General features: G+C 43.8%; 1 protein-coding gene across 1 annotated transcript in view; it reads left to right on the top strand.

The window, feature by feature from the left end:
* LOC124619652 (gastrin/cholecystokinin type B receptor-like) overlaps window positions 1-21188 on the top strand; it is a 238035-nt gene that overhangs the window by 103148 nt on the left and 113699 nt on the right. The window contains exon 5 of the mRNA XM_047146184.1: window positions 8382-8681. Coding sequence (XP_047002140.1) covers window positions 8382-8681 — 300 coding nt within the window. The remainder of the gene's footprint in view (window positions 1-8381; window positions 8682-21188) is intronic.

The following is a 21188-nucleotide window of genomic DNA, read 5'->3' as shown; positions in this document are numbered from 1 at the left end:
CATTGTGGTTGCTAGCCCACTGTGACCTTAGAGAAGGGTTTATGCGTGCGTGGGAGAGGAGGGAACTGGGGGAGGAGCACGTAAGCAGTCAGAGTTATCAAGAACATCGCCCTTTTGCTTATCATAATGCGAAAAGTCGTTTATGACCATTAGATATGTGCGAATTAACAGGCCATGAAAAAAGGGTCATTGTGGTCTCTACTATACACGGTGCTAGGGGCACAAGTGACGATATTGTGAATATGGGTACATTAAAATGTACTCACTTCGCAGTGGTAGTTGCTTTTTCTGTGTGTGGCTGGCCTGCACGGTGGAGATCGGACATATTTGCACGGTTTTGTTGCGATATTGATAGTCACCTGACTCAACGACTCATCGTGCTTTCGTTCACTAACATCTCTCCGTATACATTCTGCAAGCGCCTATAAATATTTGCGATGCTCCGGTTTTCCGCCAAAGGAAAGTTAGTGACAGTTCTCTGCTTGGAACGCACTCCCGTTACAGACGCCATTCTTCAGACTACCTATAGCGTCGTCACCTATCGCAAACTCTTGAAACTATGCGGCCTGAAGCCCGAATTTTCGACAGCAAATTCTGCATTTTTTCAACCGAAACTGACAGGGACAACATGTGTTGCGTTACTTGCAGAACACCCCCGTATACTACACGTATTTGTTTACGTATCTCACTTCTCTCTCCAGCGAATTTTTCCGCGTAGATTCACTTTTACTCAGCTCAATGTACGTCACGTCGTATCTTCTAAGCTGTAGATCGTACAATGACATAATTATAAAGGTAAATCCAGTGTTATATGTATCTACTACGAAATCTGCTGCGAATAGACTTAGTAGGAAGCAAGTAATAAATTGACACTTGATTGTTGATACGTTAGGTTTATTGCGTGAAGAGCAAAAATGTAGTAAACGATAAACTTTTTTCCTCTCATTATTTTCCGGGGGTTCCGGGAAGGAAAAGATTAGAAGAAGTTTGAGATTATGGTTAAAGATGAAACTTCCTGGCAGATTAAAACTATGTGCAGAAGAGCTTCTGTGAAGTTTGGTAAGTAGGAGACGAGGTACTGGCAGAACTGAAGCTATTACGAAGGATCGTGAGTCGTGCTTGGGTCGCTCAGTTGGCAGAGCAGTTGCCCGCGAAAGGTAAGGGTTTCGAGTTCGAGTCTTGGTCCGGCACACAGTTTTAATCTGCCTGGAAGTTTCATATCAGCGCACACTCCGCTGCAGAGTGAAAATCTCATTATAAGTGTAAAGATTTTTTTTCTAGTCATTAAGTGCTTTCACTCTCAAATAATGGTTAAATAATGTATGGGTGGTCGCATGTCGTGGGCTACACTTCCACCCCTTTGAAGCTGGGTAGCTCTTACCACAACGGTTTTTCCGGGTAGCAAGTGATATGTATACATAGTTTGGTTGAAATCGGTGTAGTAGTTTAGGGGACATACATACATATAGGGTGATTTTTATTAACGTTGAAATCCCTTGAAATGGCGTAGATGACGCTGTAATAAATAATCTCTGTATATAAAAGGCTATGTCCTGACTGACTGAGTGGCTGACTCTTCATCGCCCAGCCCAGACCGCTAACTATACAAGTATGAAATTTTGAGAAGGTGTGGATATTACACTGTAGGTGTCGTGTAAGAAGGTATTTTTCGAAATTCCAACCCTGAGGGAGTGAAATAAGAGATGATAGGTGTTTCTTTAAAACTGTTGCTATTAAGGAAAATTTGAAGCTGGACCTACGAAAACTGGTATTTGGTTTTTCCGTCAGAAATACGAGTTTCAGTAGTTTTGGAATTTCTTTCCTGTGGGGGTGAAAGAGTGGGCGAAAGCTTTGTTTGAAAATGTGTCATTATTAAAGAACTACTAAAGCATTTTTAAAGCTACAACTATCAAAATCGGTATTTGACTTTAGTTTGCAAATGAAAAAACACGTGTTTCAGTATTTTTGGAGATTTAAGTCATAAGGGGGTGAAATAGGGGGTGAAACATTTTATGAAAATAATTCCTCCCGAAAAAAGTTTTTAAAGCTAAGTCTTCGAAAATTGGTGTTTGGCTTCTCGGTTAGAGATGAAAAAATACGTGTTTTACTATTATTGGAAATTTAACCCCTTAAGGGGTGAAATAGACTGATTCACTACCTCATCATCGCCCAGCCCAAACCGCTAATGACAGAAACTTGAAATGTGGGTATGGTGTGGATCTTTTACTACAGGCATGGTTTAAGAGGACATTCTCTTAAATTCCATTCTTAATGGGTTGACATTAGGAAAGAATGGCTTTTTGAAATTTTGTCGCTATTAAGGGAACTTTGAAGCTAGAACTAGGAAAACTGGTATTTTGTTTGTCAGTCAGAAAATCAAAGATACGTGTATCAGCATTTTTGGAACTTCAGCGGCTAAGGGGATAAAATATTGTGTGAAATTTTTTTTAAAAGAAACATCTACTATGGAACTGCTAAAGGATTTTTAGTGCTAGATCTGCGACAGTTGAGATTCGACTTCCTGGTTAGAAATAAAAAAAAATACGTGTTTCAATGTTTCTGGAAATTCAGCGCCTAAGCGACTGCAATAGGGAATGAAAACTTTTAAGGAAATATTTTGTTACTTTAAAAAATGTTAAAGCTAGATATTAGGAATATTAGGATATTAAGGAATATTTATTAGGCGATAAAAGTTGTGCTATATAAATATTTCCACAAGAACGCAAAATGTATGATTAACAATCATCCAGTACCAGATCGCGTTTTGGTGAGAAGTACATTCGGAAAAGACAATGCTTACATGTCCTTCATTAGCGTGAAAAGCTTAAAAGGTGCTGCAATTCGTGAACAAAAAAATCCTGTAACATAAAAAAATCTCTGCAGGCCATAAGGTCTACGAGAGCGAGGCAGCGGGTGCTAAGCTAATTTAATATAAGGACATGCGGTCGCAAATACTAGGACGTACCAAACAAGTGGATGACGTATGTTGAACAGTAGACGTCACAAGGTGACGTAGATTGCCACAGATGCAGCGACTGGGGTTGTCGATCCTACTCTCGCTGATAGAAGCAGTGATACACTTAACTCCACTTCGCTAGTCTGTTTTCGTAAGTGGAAACCGACTCAGCGTAGTGCTGCCCCTAACACTAGCGTACCAGATAGCAGAAGCCAAGAACGAAAACAGAGTACTCTGGCGGAGAGAAAAAATGGTTCAAATGGCTCTGAGCACTATGGGACTAAAGATCTGTGGTCATCAGTCCCCTAGAACTTAGAACTACTTATACCCAACTAACCTAAGGACATCACACACATCCATGCCCGAGGCAGGATTAGAACCTGCGACCGTAGAGGTCACGCGGTTCCAGACTGAAGCGCCTAGAACCGCACGGCCACACCGGCCGGCGGCGGAGAGATGTGTAGCAATGCTCTCTAACGTCGAGGGTAGAATCGACAAGTGCGGAGAGGAACGTCAGCTAGTGACGTCACATGTTCAACATTTGTCAAAAACTTTCGGGGTATTTCCCATCATTTGCAACGCGATGAGTCTCATATCAAATTACTTATTTAGACGTTGTCTACATCTTTTCGGGGGTTTTTAAACGTTAATGTGAATCACCCTGTACATTCATTTTCATGATTTGGATGTGTTCAGTCCTTTCAGCTGTTGCTTCCTTGCAACTCTCTCAGAAGAATACTTCCCGGCCACCATGTGGAAATGATTCGCATTTGAAAACAAGAGGGTGGACCCGGACCACCATCCATCTAGCCGGATTAAGGGAGGACTGGCACAGTATCTCCTCACTGGAGAACTAGATACTAGTGTTCACAATACCGACCATCAGTAAACGACGGATGGGGCTAGAAAATAATACACCGTGGTGATAAAAGTCGTGGGATACTTCCCAATATCGTATCGGGCCTCCTTTTGCCGAAGTAGTGCAGCAACTCGATGTTGCATTGATTCAACATGTCCTTGGAAGTCCCCTGCTGAACTATTTAACCGTGCCGCCTCTATAGCCGTCCATAACTACGAAAGTTTTGCGATGCAGGATTTTGTGCACGAACTGACATCTCGACTATGTCCCATAAATGTTCGATGGGATTCTTGTCCGACGATCTGGGTAGCCAAGTCATTCACTCGAACTGCCAATTGCGGACAATTGTAGCATGGCGGCATGGCGCATTGTCATGAATAAAAATTCCGTCATTGTTTGAGAACACGAATTCCATGAATGGCGGTAAATGGTCTCCAAGTAGCCAAACGCAACAATTTCTAGTCAGTGACGCAGTCCACTCCATGTAAACACAGCCCACGCCATTATGAAGCCACCACCAGCCTCCACTCTACCCTGATGCCAACTTGCGTCCATGGCTTCGCGGTGTCTGCGGCACACTCGAACCATGCCATCAGCTCGTACCAACTGAAATAGCGGTTTATCTGAAGAGGCCACGTTTTCCAGGTGTGTAGGGTCAAACGGGTACCGAGCCCAGGAGAGGTGCTGCAGAGAGTGCTTTGCTGTTAGCAAAGCCAGTCACTTCGGTTGTTTGCTGCCATAGCAAAGTTCGCCGTATTGTCCAAATAGATACAATTGTCGTACGTCCGACGTTTATGTCGGCAGTTCTTTCACACAGTGCTCCTTGTCGGTTAGTAACGATGACTCTAAGCAGACGCTGCAGGTCTCGCCCGTTAAATGAAGGCCGTCGGCTACTATGTGATGAAAGATATTGCCTGGAACTTTGTATTCTCGGCTTAAGACACTGTGAGACAGCTGTGAACTGGCTAACGATTTTCGGAATGGAACGTCGCATGCTTCTAGTTCCAACTACCACCAACTGTGCACTGGGTGTTTCCGTAAGATGGTTCAAATGGCTCTGAGCACTATGGGACTTAACATCTATGGTCATCAGTCCCCTAGAACTTAGAACTACTTAAACATAACCAACCTAAGGAGATCACACAACACCCAGTCATCACGAGGTTTCCGTAAGAGCGTGCCAGAATGTAGCAGAACATAGAGAATGCAACACTGAATAATTTGATACAGGGAACCTGAGATCGGAGAAGCAAATCATAAGTTTACTCACACTATGCTGTTTATTTACATGTACATTTTTATTTCCTGCAAGGGAACAAGGAGGACGAGCCTGTTTACCAGGAAGTCATATTTGCAGATTTTGTTTACTTTACTTGTCCATAAGGTGACTCTGTTGTATCTTATTTACATTGTGCCATGACAGGAAGTACTGAGCCTCGTGATGCCAATTGTGGAGTTACTCGACCGAATAGTAGCGGCTCCGGTCAGAGAAACCCATCATAACTACCGGGTGAGCGGTGTGCTGACCACACGCCCTCCTACACACATTTTCAGTTGAGGATGACACGGCGGTTAGATGGTCCCGATGGGCCACTATGGCCTGAAGACGGAGTGCTTTATGACAGAAAATGCTGTGAATCAACTGCAGGCCCATTCATTACTCAGTGCTGCTCAGAGACCTACAGTACAATACGATGGAGCAGTATCGATAAAGTATTTTCTGATCGCTGGATTGGAAGGACTTATCCTAAGGCCGGCGAGGTCACCTTACCAGAAACCACTTGATTATTTCGCTTTGGCGAAATCTGAATACGGTGAAAAGTGGATACGGAGATGGAATTACTTGACAGAATCGTAGCTGCCCGTGATGTGATTCGACACAGAACAGGGACATTTGTCAGGGGGCGTCAGAGTCTTCGTCGTCGATGTTATGTTTGCATTGAGGTTGATGGCAATCAGTCTAAGCACATTTTGTAAGATACATTACAAATGGTACGTTCATTGTGTCAATGATGGTTCTGCAATTAACTAGTGTAAATGAAAAAGTACCCAGATGGTTGGTGAGTTGAATTGGCGAAATGGACCACATATCGGGGTCCCCGGTCCCATCGGATGACGGAAGGATGGGGAAGGAAATTGGCCGTGTCCTTTGAAAGGAAACATTCTGGCATTTGCCTAAAGCGATTTCGGGCAATCACGGAAAAGCTAAATCAGCATGGCCGGATTCGGGTTTGTACCGTCCTCCTCGCGATGCAAGTCCAGTGTTCTAACCACTGCGCCAGCTCCCTCTGTGAGTACCCAGTAATGTGGTTTGATTCCTATTATCTCCCACCCCAGGTTCCCTACCTTAAATTGTATCCTGTATGGCCTGTTAAATTTTTGCGCACTCTTACGGAAACACCCTGTATGTGAAATCGCCATACCATGACTTTCGTCCCCTCAGTGTTTACACTATGTGATCAAAACATCCGGACACCTGGCTGAAAATGACAAGTCTGTGGCGCACTCCATAGGTTATGTTGGAATTCAATATGGTGTTGGCCCACCCTTAGCCTATGCCACTCTCACAGGCATACGTTCAAGGTTTCATAGGGAATGGCAACCCATTCTTCATAAAGTGCTGCACTGAGGAGAGGTATCGATGTCGGTCGGTGACTTCTGGCACGAAACCGGCCTTCCAGAACATCGCAAAGGTGTTCTATTGGATGCAGGTCAGAGCTCTGCGCAGGCTAGTCAAATACAGGGATGTTATTGTCGTGTAATCAGTCCGCCACAGGCCGAGCATTATGAACATGTGCTCGATCGTGTTGAAAGATGCAATCGCCATCCCAGAATTGCTCTTCATCAGTGGGAAGCAAGAAGGTGCTTAAAACATCAGCGAAGGCCTGTGCTATGATAGTGCCACGCAAAACAACAAACAGTGCAAGCCCCCTCCATGAGAAACACGACCACACCACAACACCTTCGCCTCCGAATTTTACTGTTGGTACTACAGACGCTGGCAGATGACCTTCAACGAGCATTAGCGATACCCACAACGTGCCACCGGGTCGCCACATTGTGTACCGTGATTCCTGACTCCACATAACGTTTTTGCACTGTTCAATCGCCCAATGTTTACGCTCCTTACAGCAAAGGAGGCGTCGTTTGGTATTCACCTTCGTGATGTGTGCCTTATGAGCACCTGCTGTACCATGCAGTGGGTTCTGAGGCGGTTTGAAGTTCCTGTGTGATGTTCTGGATAGATGTCTGAGTATTACACATTCCATGCGGCTTTTCGCGGATGATGCTGTAGTATACAGAGAAGTTGCAGCATTAGAAAACTGTAGCGAAATGCAGGAAGATCTGCAGCGGATAGGCACTTGGTGCAGGGAGTGGCAACTGACCCTTAACATAGACAAATGTAATGTATTGCGAATACATAGAAAGAAGGATCCTTTATTGTATGATTATATGATAGCGGAACACACACTGGTAGCAGTTACTTCTGTAAAATATCTGGGAGTATGCGTGTAGAACGATTTGAAGTGGAATGATCATATAGAATTAATTGTTGGTAAGGCGGGTACCAGGTTGAGATTCATTGGGAGAGTGCTTAGAAAATGTAGTCCATCAACAAAGGAGGTGGCTTACAAAACACTCGTTCGACCTATACTTGAGTATTGCTCATCAGTGTGGGATCCGTACCAGATCGGTCTGACGGAGGAGATAGAGAAGATCCAAAGAAGAGCGGCGCGTTTCGTCACAGGGTTATTTGGTAACCGTGATAGCGTTACGGAGATGTTTAACAAACTCACGTGGCAGACTCTGCAAGAGAGGCGCTCTGCATCGCGGTGTAGCTTGCTCGCCAGGTTTCGAGAGGGTGCGTTTCTGGATGAGGTATCGAATATATTGCTTCCCCCTACTTATACCTCCCGACGAGATCACGAATGTAAAATTAGAGAGATTAGAGCGCGCACGGAGGCTTTCAGACAGTCGTTCTTCCCGCGAACCATACGCGACTGGAACAGGAAAGGGAGGTAATGACAGTGGCACGTAAAGTGCCGTCCGCGGTGGCATGTGGAGTATAAATGTAGATGTAGATGTAGACGACGGTCTTCAACTGTTTACGGTGTGTGTGTCAGGCAACGGACGAGGTCGGCCTGTGAGCTTGCGTGCTGTACGTGTCCCTTGACGTTTCCACTTCACTGTCACATCGGAAACAGTGGACCTAGGGATGTTTAGGAGTGTGGAAATCTCGCGTACAGACGTATGACAAGTGACCCCCAATCACCTGACCACATCTGAACTCCGTGAGTTCGCGGAGCACTCCATTCTGCTGTCTCACGATGTCTAATGACTATTGAGGTCGCTGATATGGAGTACCTGGCAGTAGGTGGCAGCACAATGTATTTAATATGAAGAACGTATGTGTCCGGGTATTTTTGATCACCTGTCGTATGTTCAAGATAGTTGGCATCGAGGTGATGGAGGTAAGTAGGAGTTGGTCGGGCAAGTTGGCCTTGGAGAGTTGTGTTTAGCGGACCTGTCCCTCAGTCCCTCAGTACGCTGGGTGTGCGTGCGCAGGGCCGGAGCGTGGTGCGCGAGCGGCGGCGCGTCGCGCGCATCCTGCTGCTGCTGGCGGTGCTGTTCGCGCTGTGCTGGCTGCCGTACAACGCGCTCTCGCTGGCCACCGACATGCTGGGCGGGCAGGCGGGCGCGCCCCTGCGCACCGCCCTGCGCTTCACGCTGCTGCTGGGCCACGCCAACTCGGCCGTCAACCCGGTGCTCTACTGCTTCCTCACGCGCACCTTCCGCTCGGCGGCGCGCGAACTCATCGTCTCGCGCAACTCCCTGCTCGCCTCGCGACACCACCAGAGGCACAAAGTAAGTTGCTACAACGCGGAGGCGGCCCTACACACTCGCAGCAAGCGGGGACACACTATGAAGGAGAACCTCGTAATCTTTAGAAAGCCGCTGTGCTTGTAGTAACTGTAGTAGTAGGAGGAGGAGGAGGGGGAGGAACGAGAAGGAAGTGCTACGGTGCTGGGCCGAAACTACACTACTGGCCACTAAAATTGTTACACCAAGAAGAAATGCAGATGATACACGGGTATTCATTGGACAAATATATTATACTAGAACTCACATGCGATTACAATTTCACACAATTTGGGTGCATAGATCCTGAGAAATCAGAACCCAGAACAACCACCTCTGGCCGTAATAACGGCCTTGATACGCCTGGGCATTCAGTCAAACAGAGCTTGGATGGCGTGTATAGGTACAGCTGCCCATGCAGCTTCAACACGATACCACAGTTCATCAAGAGTAGTGACTGGCCTATTGTGACGAGCCAGCTGCTCGGCCACCATTGACCAGACGTTTTCATTTGGTGACACGTCTGGAAATGTGCTGGTCATGGCAGCAGTCGAACATTTTCTGTATCCAGAAAGGCCCGTACAGAACCTGCAACATGCGGTCGTGCATTATCCTGCTGAAATGTAGGGTTTCGCAGGGATCGAATGAAGGGTAGAGCCACGGGTCGTAACACATCTGAAATGTAGCGTCCACTGTTCAAAGTGCCGTCATTGCGAACAAGAGGTGACCGAGACGTGTAACCAATGGCACCCCGTACCATCACGCCGGGTGATACGCCAGTATGGCGGTGACGAATACACGCTTCTAATGTGCATTCACCGCGATGTCGCCGAACACGGATGCGACCATCATGATGCTGTAAACGGAACCCGGATTCATCCGAAAAAATGACGTTTTGCCATTCGTGCAGCCAGGTTCATCGTCGATTACACCATTGCCGTCGTTCCTGTCTGTGATGCAGCGTCAAGGGTAACCGCAGCCATGGTCTCCGAGCTGATAGTCCATGCTGCCGCAAACGTCCTCGAACTGTTCTTGCAGATGGGTGTCCTCTTGCAAACGTCCCCATCTGTTGACTCAGGTATCGAGACGTGGCTGCACGATCCGTTATAGCCATGCGTATATGATGCCTGTCATCTCGACTGCTAGTCATACGAGCCCGTTGGGATCCAGCACGGCGTTCCGTGTTACCCCCCTGAACCCACCGATTCCATATTCTGCTAACAATTATTGGATCTCGACCAACGCGAGCAGCAATGTCATGCTACGATAAAGCGCAATCGCGATAGGCTACAATCCGACCTTTATCAAAATCGGAAACGTGATGGTATGCATTTCTTCTCCTTAGATGAGGCATCACAAAAACGTTTCACCAGGCAACGCCGGTCAGCTGCTGTTTGTGTATGAGAAATCGATTGGAAACTTTCCTCATGTCAGCCACCGGCGCAAACCTTGTGTGAATGCTCTGAAAAGCTAATCATTTGTATATCACAGCATCTTCTTCCTGTCGGTTAAATTTCGGGTCTGTAGCACGTCATCTTCGTGCTGTAGTAATTTTAATGGCCTGTAGTGTACATTTTGCCAAAAAGTTATTTATTACATGGAGATTAGATTTTAATATCAGAACTCAAAACTTTTCTCCGACAATTAAATATCAGATACCCTCGCTTCATTTTACAGGTTGTAATAACATCATGCTACAAGAATGACAGCTTAACAGTTTTATAGCAACACACATGAAATCAAGCTGAAGTTACAAGTTTTATGCACTATAACTCAGGAGAAGAATTTTTCGAAACTGACTTCAGTTTCATATGCCTCAGATAATTTAAACCCTGAGTTAGAAAACTTAGCTGGTCTTTCGCAAATTTTGACCTAATCCAGTTCCTGAAGAGTGCTTGCAATTACCATCTAAATTACTAAAACTTGTAAAAGGCTTCATAGCAGAGTATTTAAATAATAATAATAATAAATTACATAAAACAATGTAGTGAACACTTTAAAATTTAAGCTTCATTACACGAATACCAAATAATGTAATCTCAGACACACAGTCTTTTCAAGCAGTAGTTATCTATAGGAGATGATGCTTCTGATTAGGAGCTCCATGCGAGCAGTAGTCAAAGCCTACAATGAAATGCCATTGACTAGCTAACACTTACTACCCTGCAACATGAGTAATTAAAACCTATGAAACGACCCCTTAGAAAAATTATGAATGACTGTGCTAGTAAAACCTCTTACGTTATTTGATTTTCAAACAGCTGAGCAAAATTCAACATACTCAAACAGTTTTCTCTTTACTTATTCTGATCATCACTACAGTGACACACGATATTTTTAGCACAACGCAATCTGACTTGCAATAATCCCTACAAAAGAATGGCCCTAACTAGCAATAACCTATGCCGTTCATGAATCACTTACCTCGCAAAAATCTTCGTTACTCAAACTACTGCAATACAGCTAGCGCCAATACTGCCTTGCTAAATAAAAGATTCTAACTACAGAAGGCACTAACTACTTATAGGCATAGTTAACAAATGAAATATTTTGATAGAGAACAAACAATGTACTTACCTTAATAGCGTTGAAAACTCAATTCATGACATCCATCTTTACATATTTCCTTTCTCTGGCGAAGACACGTCCAGATCGTCTGCTTATAGTAACCTCTCAAAACTCCGGCATCTCTCTTTCCACATCCACCACTGCTGGCGGCTCACCTCCAACTGCACAACGTTACGCGCTGTTCACATCCAACTGCCCAACACTACAATAGCGAATATTCCAACAATGCCAACCAGCCACAGACTTCACACAGCACAGCCAGTGATTTTCATACAGAGCGCTACGTGGTGTTAGCAACATAAAAACCTAAACAGCCTACTTACAGCTAGATACTTAAGAGCATGCCTTCAAATAGTAACACGTAGGTACAAGTCCCACAGTTAAATGGCTGCCTCCAAGGTTCTTAATAAAACATCAGCCACCAAGGTGGCCTTTACAGTGTGTTAACAAAGAAAAACATTTTGGTAGGAATACCTCAAAGCATAGATTAGTTACCACAAGCAGCAAAGTAAAGCATAAGGGATGGCACTTATGCCCTTGGTAAATACGTAGCTGTTGATCTGAGTTTAACAACACACGACCAGCTTGAGGTCACAGCACTGTTCTAACGTTGACATGAGAGTAAACGTAACTCCCCTTTCATATGTAACCTGGACGCGGGAACAGTATAAGTAGCTTCTCGGTAGGGAACCACCGGCAGATATCGTAACCCTCCAAACCACCTAGAATTAACACAGAGGAGCCAGGAGGCAAGAATAAGAATAACTGACACGACTCCCACAATACTCGGTCACAATATCACCAATTAATGGCAATCTCTGACGGAAAAATTTTCAAGAGAACCATCGAGTTATCCAGGAAGCTATACGCGCAGCAGAACTACAGCAAAAGAATATGAGAAAAGCAAGCTGAACGGCCAGCTAAAATCGAGACAGATGTAAAAAGGTAATCGCCATAACTGTTAATATCATTACATTTGCCCTCAATATGAGAATATTTGTCCGGTAGTGAGACAAGACGGTCAATGCAATCATGCCTATGGAATCCCGATTTTACACAGGCATGCACCTCTTCATCCGAAGCTAATCGACGACCGCAAATCTCTTTCTTCAGGGCTCCAAAAAGCTCGTGGCGAGAGATCGGGACTGTATGGAGGATGTCTAAGGGCTTCCCGGTGAAATGTCTGTAGTGCAGTCGACACAACTTTGGCCACAAGTGGGCGGGCATTAGCCTGCAACGGAATGTTGCTGTCTGTCAAGACTCTTTCTCGTTCGGACTTGATTCTGAGCTTCAATTTATGCAAAATGTAGTTAGGTGATCAATTTTCTGCAAACAGTCACATAACGGTAGCCCATTTGTAATGAAAAACGATTTGGTGGGAATATTTGGTTGACGCCAAGGAATATGATAAACAGTAGTACGAGTGATTATCAGCAACTGATTAATATAGCTATTATCTTCATTCGATCTTGATTCGTATAGGTATGCTTTACAGAATTGTGAGAACGTTGAAAGGATTCTGCCTGGTGCAGAAAGCACACGGACCACTACAGAGGGTATGAGGGTGGTTTGATAAGTCTGGAAAATTTCCACGGAAGAATGGATCAGTTTTGCTTCGTCTTCATGATGGGTAAGCTTGATTATTCCAAGGATCATATGAAGAATTTCAACAATGTAAAGTGTGTAGTTCATTGTTGACAGACGTTCCAAGTGATCAGCGCGAGGAGATGGTTGAAAATGGAGAGAAACGAATTTAGTGTTGTTATGAAACATTTTCATTTCGAGGGCTGGATTGCCGCACAAATTAAATCAGAACTGGATGAGGTTCACGTGCACTGAGAATCATCACTGAATACGATTTTCTTTTGGATTAATGAACTGAAACGCAGTTGCACAAAAAGCCTAGACGAAGCGTGCTCTGGCTGTGGAGTTGAGGTTAGTACAAAGGAAACCATTGATACAATAAAGGATACGGTAACAAAAGACAGCCGAATAAAAATTCATGTGATTGCTGAGAATGTAGGTGATTCAATTCGGATACTGCGTAATATTCTGCACAGAGAATTTGCTATGAAGAAGCTGTGTGCAGTTGGGTGCCGCATTCGTTCACAGTCCACCAAAGGTGCATCCAGAACATTTAAACACGATGTCTAACGTTGTTTAATCGTTGTCCGCAAGACTTTTTGCGCCAATTCGTTACTGTTGATGAAATCTCCATCTATTATTACCCAACAGTGTCAAGACGGCATTCCAAACAGCGGACAAAGGCAGGTAAAATGGTACCGAAGAATCAAAGACCATTTTGTCAGCTGGAAAGGTGATGACCACTGTGTTTGGTGATTCTCATGGACTCCTCATAGATTAGTTGGAAAAATAGCGGAACCATAACTGGACCCTATTAGGCTTCATTGTTTGATAGCTTGAAACTTGCATTGGCTGAAAGAAAGATAAAGGTGGGCACGCAAAAAAGTGTTCCTTCACCGGGATAATCCGATATGCGATAAAAATGACGAAAAAATGCATCTGTTCCACATCTACCGTATTCACCATAGTACTTAACGCCAGTGATCTCTTCCTGTTGCCTAATTTAAACCTTTGGTCTGCTGGGAAGAAATTTTCCTCAGATGAGTAAGGGTTCGATGCAGTCAAGGAGTGTTTTGAGGAGTCCGAGAGAACCTATTTTTCTGATGAGATGAATAAGCTGGAGGATTGTTGGACCAAGTGTATATCCTTTAAAGGAGACTGTGCCGAGAAGAAAGACGAACTGTTTATGACAGAAAAAATTCTTGCTTTTTTACCAGGGTTATCAAACCACCCTCAGAAGAGAAGGCTGCCTTCTTTAGGGCCATATCGTCGAAGGCCTCCTGAGGGGCGAGGATCAGTGAGCCAAGACCAGACAGTCATTTGTGACCCTGCGGCACAAGCACCACCACTAACATTTTACAACGTGGAAAGAGAGAAACGTTTTAACAGAAAGCACTTTTGTGCACAAAAGTAGAAACCAGAGTGTCTTTCCGGACGGCACCAAACACCACAGATCTCAAAAACGGAATGGGGACCCACAGTATTGGGGCTTCGAAGACGGGAGACAGCGCTGGACGAATTGACTCTGCAGAAACCAAATGTTTACGTGACATAAGAGTTTCAGGAGTCGTCTCGCTTAAGTAAACTACAGATTATCAGAGAAGTTCGGCTGTGCTGACAAAGATTGCCTTATTGTTCACAGAAACACATAGAGAATGAGTGAAACGAATAGTCTCTGTGTAAGATGGTAGGATGAACGTTATTGGTTCAGTAAAAACAGGAGAGTTCCAGAGATGAGGACTAGCGTGTTGAAGGAGCATTTTTACAAGTCGGCTCTCGGAACATCCACAGCCTAGCCAATCTGAAGTAAGGCATACGATCAGAAATCACTACTTCTTCTCGTCCTTTATTGTGTATCTGAGTGTCTGTCTTCGACTTGGTGGCTGCCAAGTGTCGTCGCCATAGGTCGTGTATCGCGAGACTCAGAGAAATTACAGGCTGACTTGCATTTTGCGCTAGCGGGGTGGTTGGTTCCGCCAGTGACTGATTCTGTCTGCAGCCTGTTCAGCCTCCACCCACAGCGTTAAGGTGAGATCGATGCGCAACCGTGCGGCTAGGTGTAGGGGAACTAAAGTCATTTAATAACATTTCGACGACTTCGAGTTTCCCTTTGAAGACGCTTTTGGAATCAGTCCAACCACACGTTCGGCGTATTCTTTTGTACTATACTATCTGTTTCCAGTTAACATTACGAAAACCAGCACAACTGCAGTTAATGCATTTGCGTGGTTATTAGTATCCTTACCCCCAACCCGTAAGTCAGATAAGCCAGGCTTTATTACATTAATGTTGCCAAAATTTGTCATTTGTTTTTTCGATAACAAAGTCGCAAAAAAATTAAGGTGATTGTCATTCGTTTCTCGTATAGAAGTCATACGTTTCCTCATTCATTATTTTGGAGGGCATCCGAGTTACTGTGACGCCTACCAGACTTATAATTTATTTAAACACGGGTTACACTGCGGTGTCCGCGTACCACTCTGCGTTAATTGTTGCGCCTCGTCCCAGACAGTGAACGAGCAGTGGGTCCTCGCAGTAAAAGGAACAGATCATCGTGGCTTTCCCGTAGCTGGCTAATACGGCTTTGGATTTTTTTCACTGAGGGCGAATCAATGTGCTTCCATCGTTTGCTCTGACGCTTGCTCTCCGGCTCAAAGCGGTGACACTGTATCTCACGTTCCGCAAGAATAGAGGACAGGAAACGATATCCTTCATCGTGACGCCGTTCGAGGTGCTGCAGCGTTAGCGACATTCTGTTCAACTACCGCTCTTCCGTCAGCCTGTGCGGAACCCAAGGCGCACGCATCTTTCGGAACTTCAGATGTTCTGTCGTAATGGACTGAGCGCTTACGTGACTGACGCCATCGTGAACCGAATGTCTTCTACCACGTGCCCCTGACCGACTGCTGTCTTCATTGACGCCCGACTTTTCCTAAATCTCTTTCATCAGTTTGCGACTTGTCGTAGCTGTGCTGGGAAAGTACCAGAGCTCCAAGCCCCAACAGAAACCACTGACGCTCAAATCGTTATAGGTACTGAAGGGCGGCCAAAACCAGAAATAAGCTCAGCCGAATTTTTTGCGAACAACCTAACGATGTTCCGAGAGGATAGGCTAAATACGGTCGGCGGTGGCGTGTTTGTGGCTGTTAGAAGTAGCTTGTCTTGTCTCGAAATTGAAGCAGGTAGTCACTGTTAGTTAATATTGGTGGAGGTCACTGATGGCAACCGAAATAAACTAATAACTGGACCCTTTTACCGACCTCCCAATTCAGATGATGCAATTGCTGAAATGTTCAAAGAAAACTTCGATTTCAAACGCGTACCGTACTCATACAATTATAGTTGATGGTGACTTTAATTTACCGTCGATATATTGACGAAAATACATGTTTAATTCCAGATGTACGCATAAAACATCATCCGAAATTGTGCTAATCGCATTCTCTGAAAATTATTTCGAGCAGTTAGTTCATGAGCCAATGCGAATAGTAACCGGTTGTGAAAACATACTTGACCTCTTAGCAACAAATGATTCTGAGTTAATAACGAGCGTCAAAACGGATACAGGAATTAGGGTTATCGTAGCGAGATGGAATATTGTAACCCCAAATCCTCCAAAAATAAACGAAAATTATACCTATTTAGAAAAGCAGAAAAACATTCACTTGTCACCTTCCTGAGGGAATCTCCACTCCTTCCAAATTAACAATATAAGTGTAGACCAGATGTGGCTTGAATTCAAAGAAACAGTATCGGTAGAAATCGAGAGATTTATACTAAATAAATTAACAAACAACGGAGCTGATCCTCCTTGGTACACGGAGGGGGTCAGAACGTTGTTCAGGAACAAAGAAAAAAACATGCCAAATATAAACAGACGCAAAATCCCCAAGATTGGCAATCTTTTACAAAAGCTCGACATTTAGGGCGGGCGTCAATGCTAGATGCTTATAATAGTTTCCACAACGAAACTTTGTCTCGAGACTGGCAGAAAATCCAAGGAGATTCTGGTGGTATGTGAAGTATGCTAGCGGCAAGACACAATCAATGCCTTCTCTGCACGATAGCAATGGAGATGCACTTCAAGACAGTGCTGAAAAAGCAGAGTTCTTAAACACAGCCTTCCAAAATGCCTTCACAAAAAAGACGAAGTAAACATTCCAGAATTCCAATCAAGAACAGCTGCCAACATGTGTAGCGTGGCAGTAGATACCCTTGGAGTAGTGAAGCAAGTTAAATCACTTAATAGAAACAAGTCTTCCGGCCCAGACTGCATACAAAGTACATACCTTCCAGAGTATGCTGATGCAATAGCACCCTACTTAACAATCATATACAACCGTTCGCTCGACGAAAGATCCGTACGCAAAGACTGGAAAGTTGCACAGATCACATCAATATTAAAGAAGGGTAATACGGGAAACCCACTAAATTACAGTTCCATATCACTAACGTCTATATGCAGCAGGATTTTAGAACATATATTATGTTCGAAGATTATGAAGTACCTGGAAGAGAACGGTGTATGGATACACAGCCAACACGGATTTAGAAAACATTTTTCTTGTGAAACACACCTAGCTCTTTACTCACATGAAGTGCTGAGCGCTATTGAGAAACGATTTCAAATTGATTCCGTGTTTCTGGATTTCCGGAAGGCTTTTGACGCTATAACATGCAAGCGGCTTGTACTGAAATTGCGTGCTGATGAAATATCGGCTCAGCTATGTGACTGGATACGTGATTTCCTGTCAGTGAGGTCAAACTTCGTAGTAACTGACGGAATGTCATTGACTAAAACGGAAGTGATTTCTGTCGTTCTACAAAGTAATGTTATAGGCCTTTTGCTGTTCCTTTTCTATACAAACGATTTGGGAGACAATTCGAGCAGCCGTCTTAGATGGTTTGCAGATGACACAGGATATCAAAACAATGGAAAACGATTTATAAAAGATATTTGTAACATGTGAAAATTGTCAGTTGACCAAAAAAAAAGAAAAAAAACGATAATAAGAGTGGAAGGGCATTAAAGGCAAGCAGCGGTTGGGAACGGAGTGACACAGGATTATAGCCTGTCCCCGATGTTATTCAACCTGTGTATTGAGCAGGCAGTAAAGGAAACATAAGAAAAATTTCGAGTAGGAAATAAAATTCATGAAGGAGAAATAAAAGCTTCGAGATTTACCGATGACACTGTAATTGTGTCGGAGACAGCAAGGGATCTGGAAGAGAAGTTGAACGGAGTGGTTCAAATGGCTCTGAGCACTATGGGACCTAACTTCTTTGGTTGAAATGGCTCTGAGCACTATGGGACTTAACATCTATGGTCATCAGTCCCCTAGAACTTAGAACTATTTAAACCTAACTAACCTAAGGACATCACACAACACCCAGTCATCACGAGGCAAAGAAAATCCCTGACCCCGCCGGGAATCGAACCCGGGAACCCGGGCGCGGGAAGCGAGAACGCCACCGCACGACCTCGAGCTGCGGACAACTTCTTTGGTCATCAGTCCCCTAGAACTCAGAACAACTTAAACCTAACTAACCTAAGGACATCATACACATCCATGCCCGAGGCAGGATTCAACCCTGCGACCGTAGCGGTTGCGCGGTTCCAGACTGTAGCGCCTAGAACCGCTCGGCCACTCCGGCCGGCTAAAGGGAGTGGACAGTATCTTGAAAGAAGGATATAAGATGAACATCAACAGAAGCAAACCGAGGATAATGAAATGTCGTCTAATTAAATCAGGTGATGCTGAGGGAATTAGATCGGTAAATGAGACATTTAAAGTAATATATGAGTTTTGCTATTTGGCAAGATAAATAACTGTTGATGGTCGAAGTAAGGACGATGTATAATGTAGACTGGAAATGGTAAGGAAAACGTTTCTGAAGAAGAGAAATTTGTTAACATCGAGTACAGATTTGTTAGAAAATCTTTTCTGAAAAGATTTGTGTGGAGTGTAGCCGTGTATGGAAGTGAAACATGAGCAATAAATAGTTTAGACAAGAAGAGAAAAGAAGATTTGGAAATATCGTGCTACAGAAGAATCCTGAAGATTACATGGGTAGATCACGTAACTAATGAGGAGGTACTGAACAGAATTGGGGAGAAGAGAAATCTGTGGCAGAACTTGGCTAGAAGAAGGGATCGGTTGGTAGATCATGTTCCAAGTCATCAAGGTATCACCAATTTAGTATCGGAAGCAGCGTGGAGGGTAAGAATCATAGAGGGAGACCAAGAGAAGAATACACTGAGCATATGTAGATTACAATAGTTACTTGGAGATAAAGAAGCTTGCACAGGATAGAATAGCACGGAGAGCTGCATCAAACCAGTCTCTGGACTGAAGACCACAAAAACAACAACAGTAATAACAACAACGGAAAGTGTGATGTCATTCACATTAGTGCTAAGACCGCGTTTTATTGGCAGGACACTTAGAAAAGGTAACAGACCACTAATGAGACTGTCTATACTACGCTTGCCCGTCCTCGTTTAGAATACTGGTGCGTGGTGTGGGAAAAAGTTCAAAGATGGGCAGCACTTTTTGCGTTATCGCGAAATAGGGGAGGGAGTGTCACTGAAATGATGCAGCATTTGGGATGGGCATCATTAAAACAAAGGCGTTTCTCATTGCAGGAATGCGAAAATATTTTGTTAATGCCAAGCTACAGAGGGAGAAACAATCACCACGACAAAATAAGGAAAATAGGAGCTCGTACGGAAAGACATAGATGTTCGTTCTCTCCGCGCGCTTTACGAGATTGGAATAATAGAGAATTTTGAAGGTGGTTCGATGAACCATCTGCCAGTCACTTATACGTGATTTGCAGAGTATCCGTGTGGATGCAGACGTTTATTCCATGCAGGCACACGCGCACGTTACGTACTGTGTTTGCGATAGGACACGTTCGGGCAGGGATTTCACTTTATGACCCTCCTTCCGCACTTAAAAATCGCGCTAAACCTCGCTCTTCCTCTGTCCCAGCCCAGAAAAGTCGGACGCACACACAACTCTCTGGCCTCACGTCGAGCAGGCAAAAGGTACAGCATTGAATATTCGCGCTGTTTCTTCCTGATTCCCAGTAGAGGGCATGTCTATACACACACTTACCGGCGTTACCAATTTACGCACCATGCTCGTCGTATAACCTGTCTAATTTTCATTTGACTACCCATCATATTCGAACAGTTTTACGGCTTCATTGCCGTGTAGTTTGTTCGATTTTCTCTAATACTTATCACCTTTTAGAGATTTTGTGTGTACTGAAAGTTGAATTTAGCTAGACAACATTTCTGGGCTATGATTATTTACGATTTTAAGAAATTAAATCAACATTAACTCTTAAACAATATTAGAATCGTCTTAGAAATGCATGTGATGAAGAAGTCCCATCTAAAGCAACAATTTATAACTGGCACAGCTAATTGAATAGGATCAATTTTCTCTTAGTGATTAATTTCGTGAGCGACGTTCAAAAACTGATGTTTACTTATAAACATATAGCCACTGATAGACCAGTGCTTGTAGAATATCGGCAGACAGATTATAAATTTATTCGCACGACATTCGCATTTGTATAAGTGAAATCCAAAACATCTCACATCAACAATTCGACGTGACACAGTTCTGAATTCGATGGATTCCCCATAAAAGAGTCTCGATCAAAAACGGCAACGCACCGATTTGTGCAGAAAAACACTGTACATTTCATGCATGGCATTTCTATTTTGGTTTGGGGTATCGGTGCAGGCGGTCAGTCGAGCGTTGCTTGTTATGATCCTGAAAAGGAAAGTCAATCAGATCAGACAGAACCTTAGCCTACAAGAGTCCGTTGAATTCACATGTTCTTGAGAAGATGCCTGATAATTTTCTTTTTTTCCAGAAACGGGCATTAGTGTCACTATAACATTGTAAGACAGATTTGTAGTTATTGGCGATTGTAGCATTAATGTCTATTTTTCACGAAATTTTGAAAAATTTTATGACAATTTTCCATCACTACAATACATCAACACTTACAGCAAAACTAACAGCTAAGAATCTGGTTGGACTAAAGGTCTTGACCATGGACCCTCCACCATGTAGCCCCGATCTAACATCTTGCGATTTCTTTTTGTTTCTAAGAATTAAACGTAAAATGCGTGAAATCACTTTTTCGTCATCAGATTAAGTGAAACGTTGTTTCTGAAGCTTATCAGGACGAGCGAAATCACGGCTTTAAGAACAGATTGAATCGAATGCAAAAATGTATTGATTATAAGGGAGAAGATTTTGAGAAACAGTAAAATTATTTAAATTTTTCTGAACCGCGCTGGTTGCTTTTCTAAAAAAAATTTCTATCGCTGTCGTA

The sequence above is a fragment of the Schistocerca americana genome, chromosome 6 (assembly GCF_021461395.2).
Source record: "Schistocerca americana isolate TAMUIC-IGC-003095 chromosome 6, iqSchAmer2.1, whole genome shotgun sequence".
Taxonomy (NCBI): Eukaryota; Metazoa; Arthropoda; class Insecta; order Orthoptera; family Acrididae; genus Schistocerca; species Schistocerca americana.
This window is presented reverse-complemented; position numbering and strand designations above follow the sequence as displayed.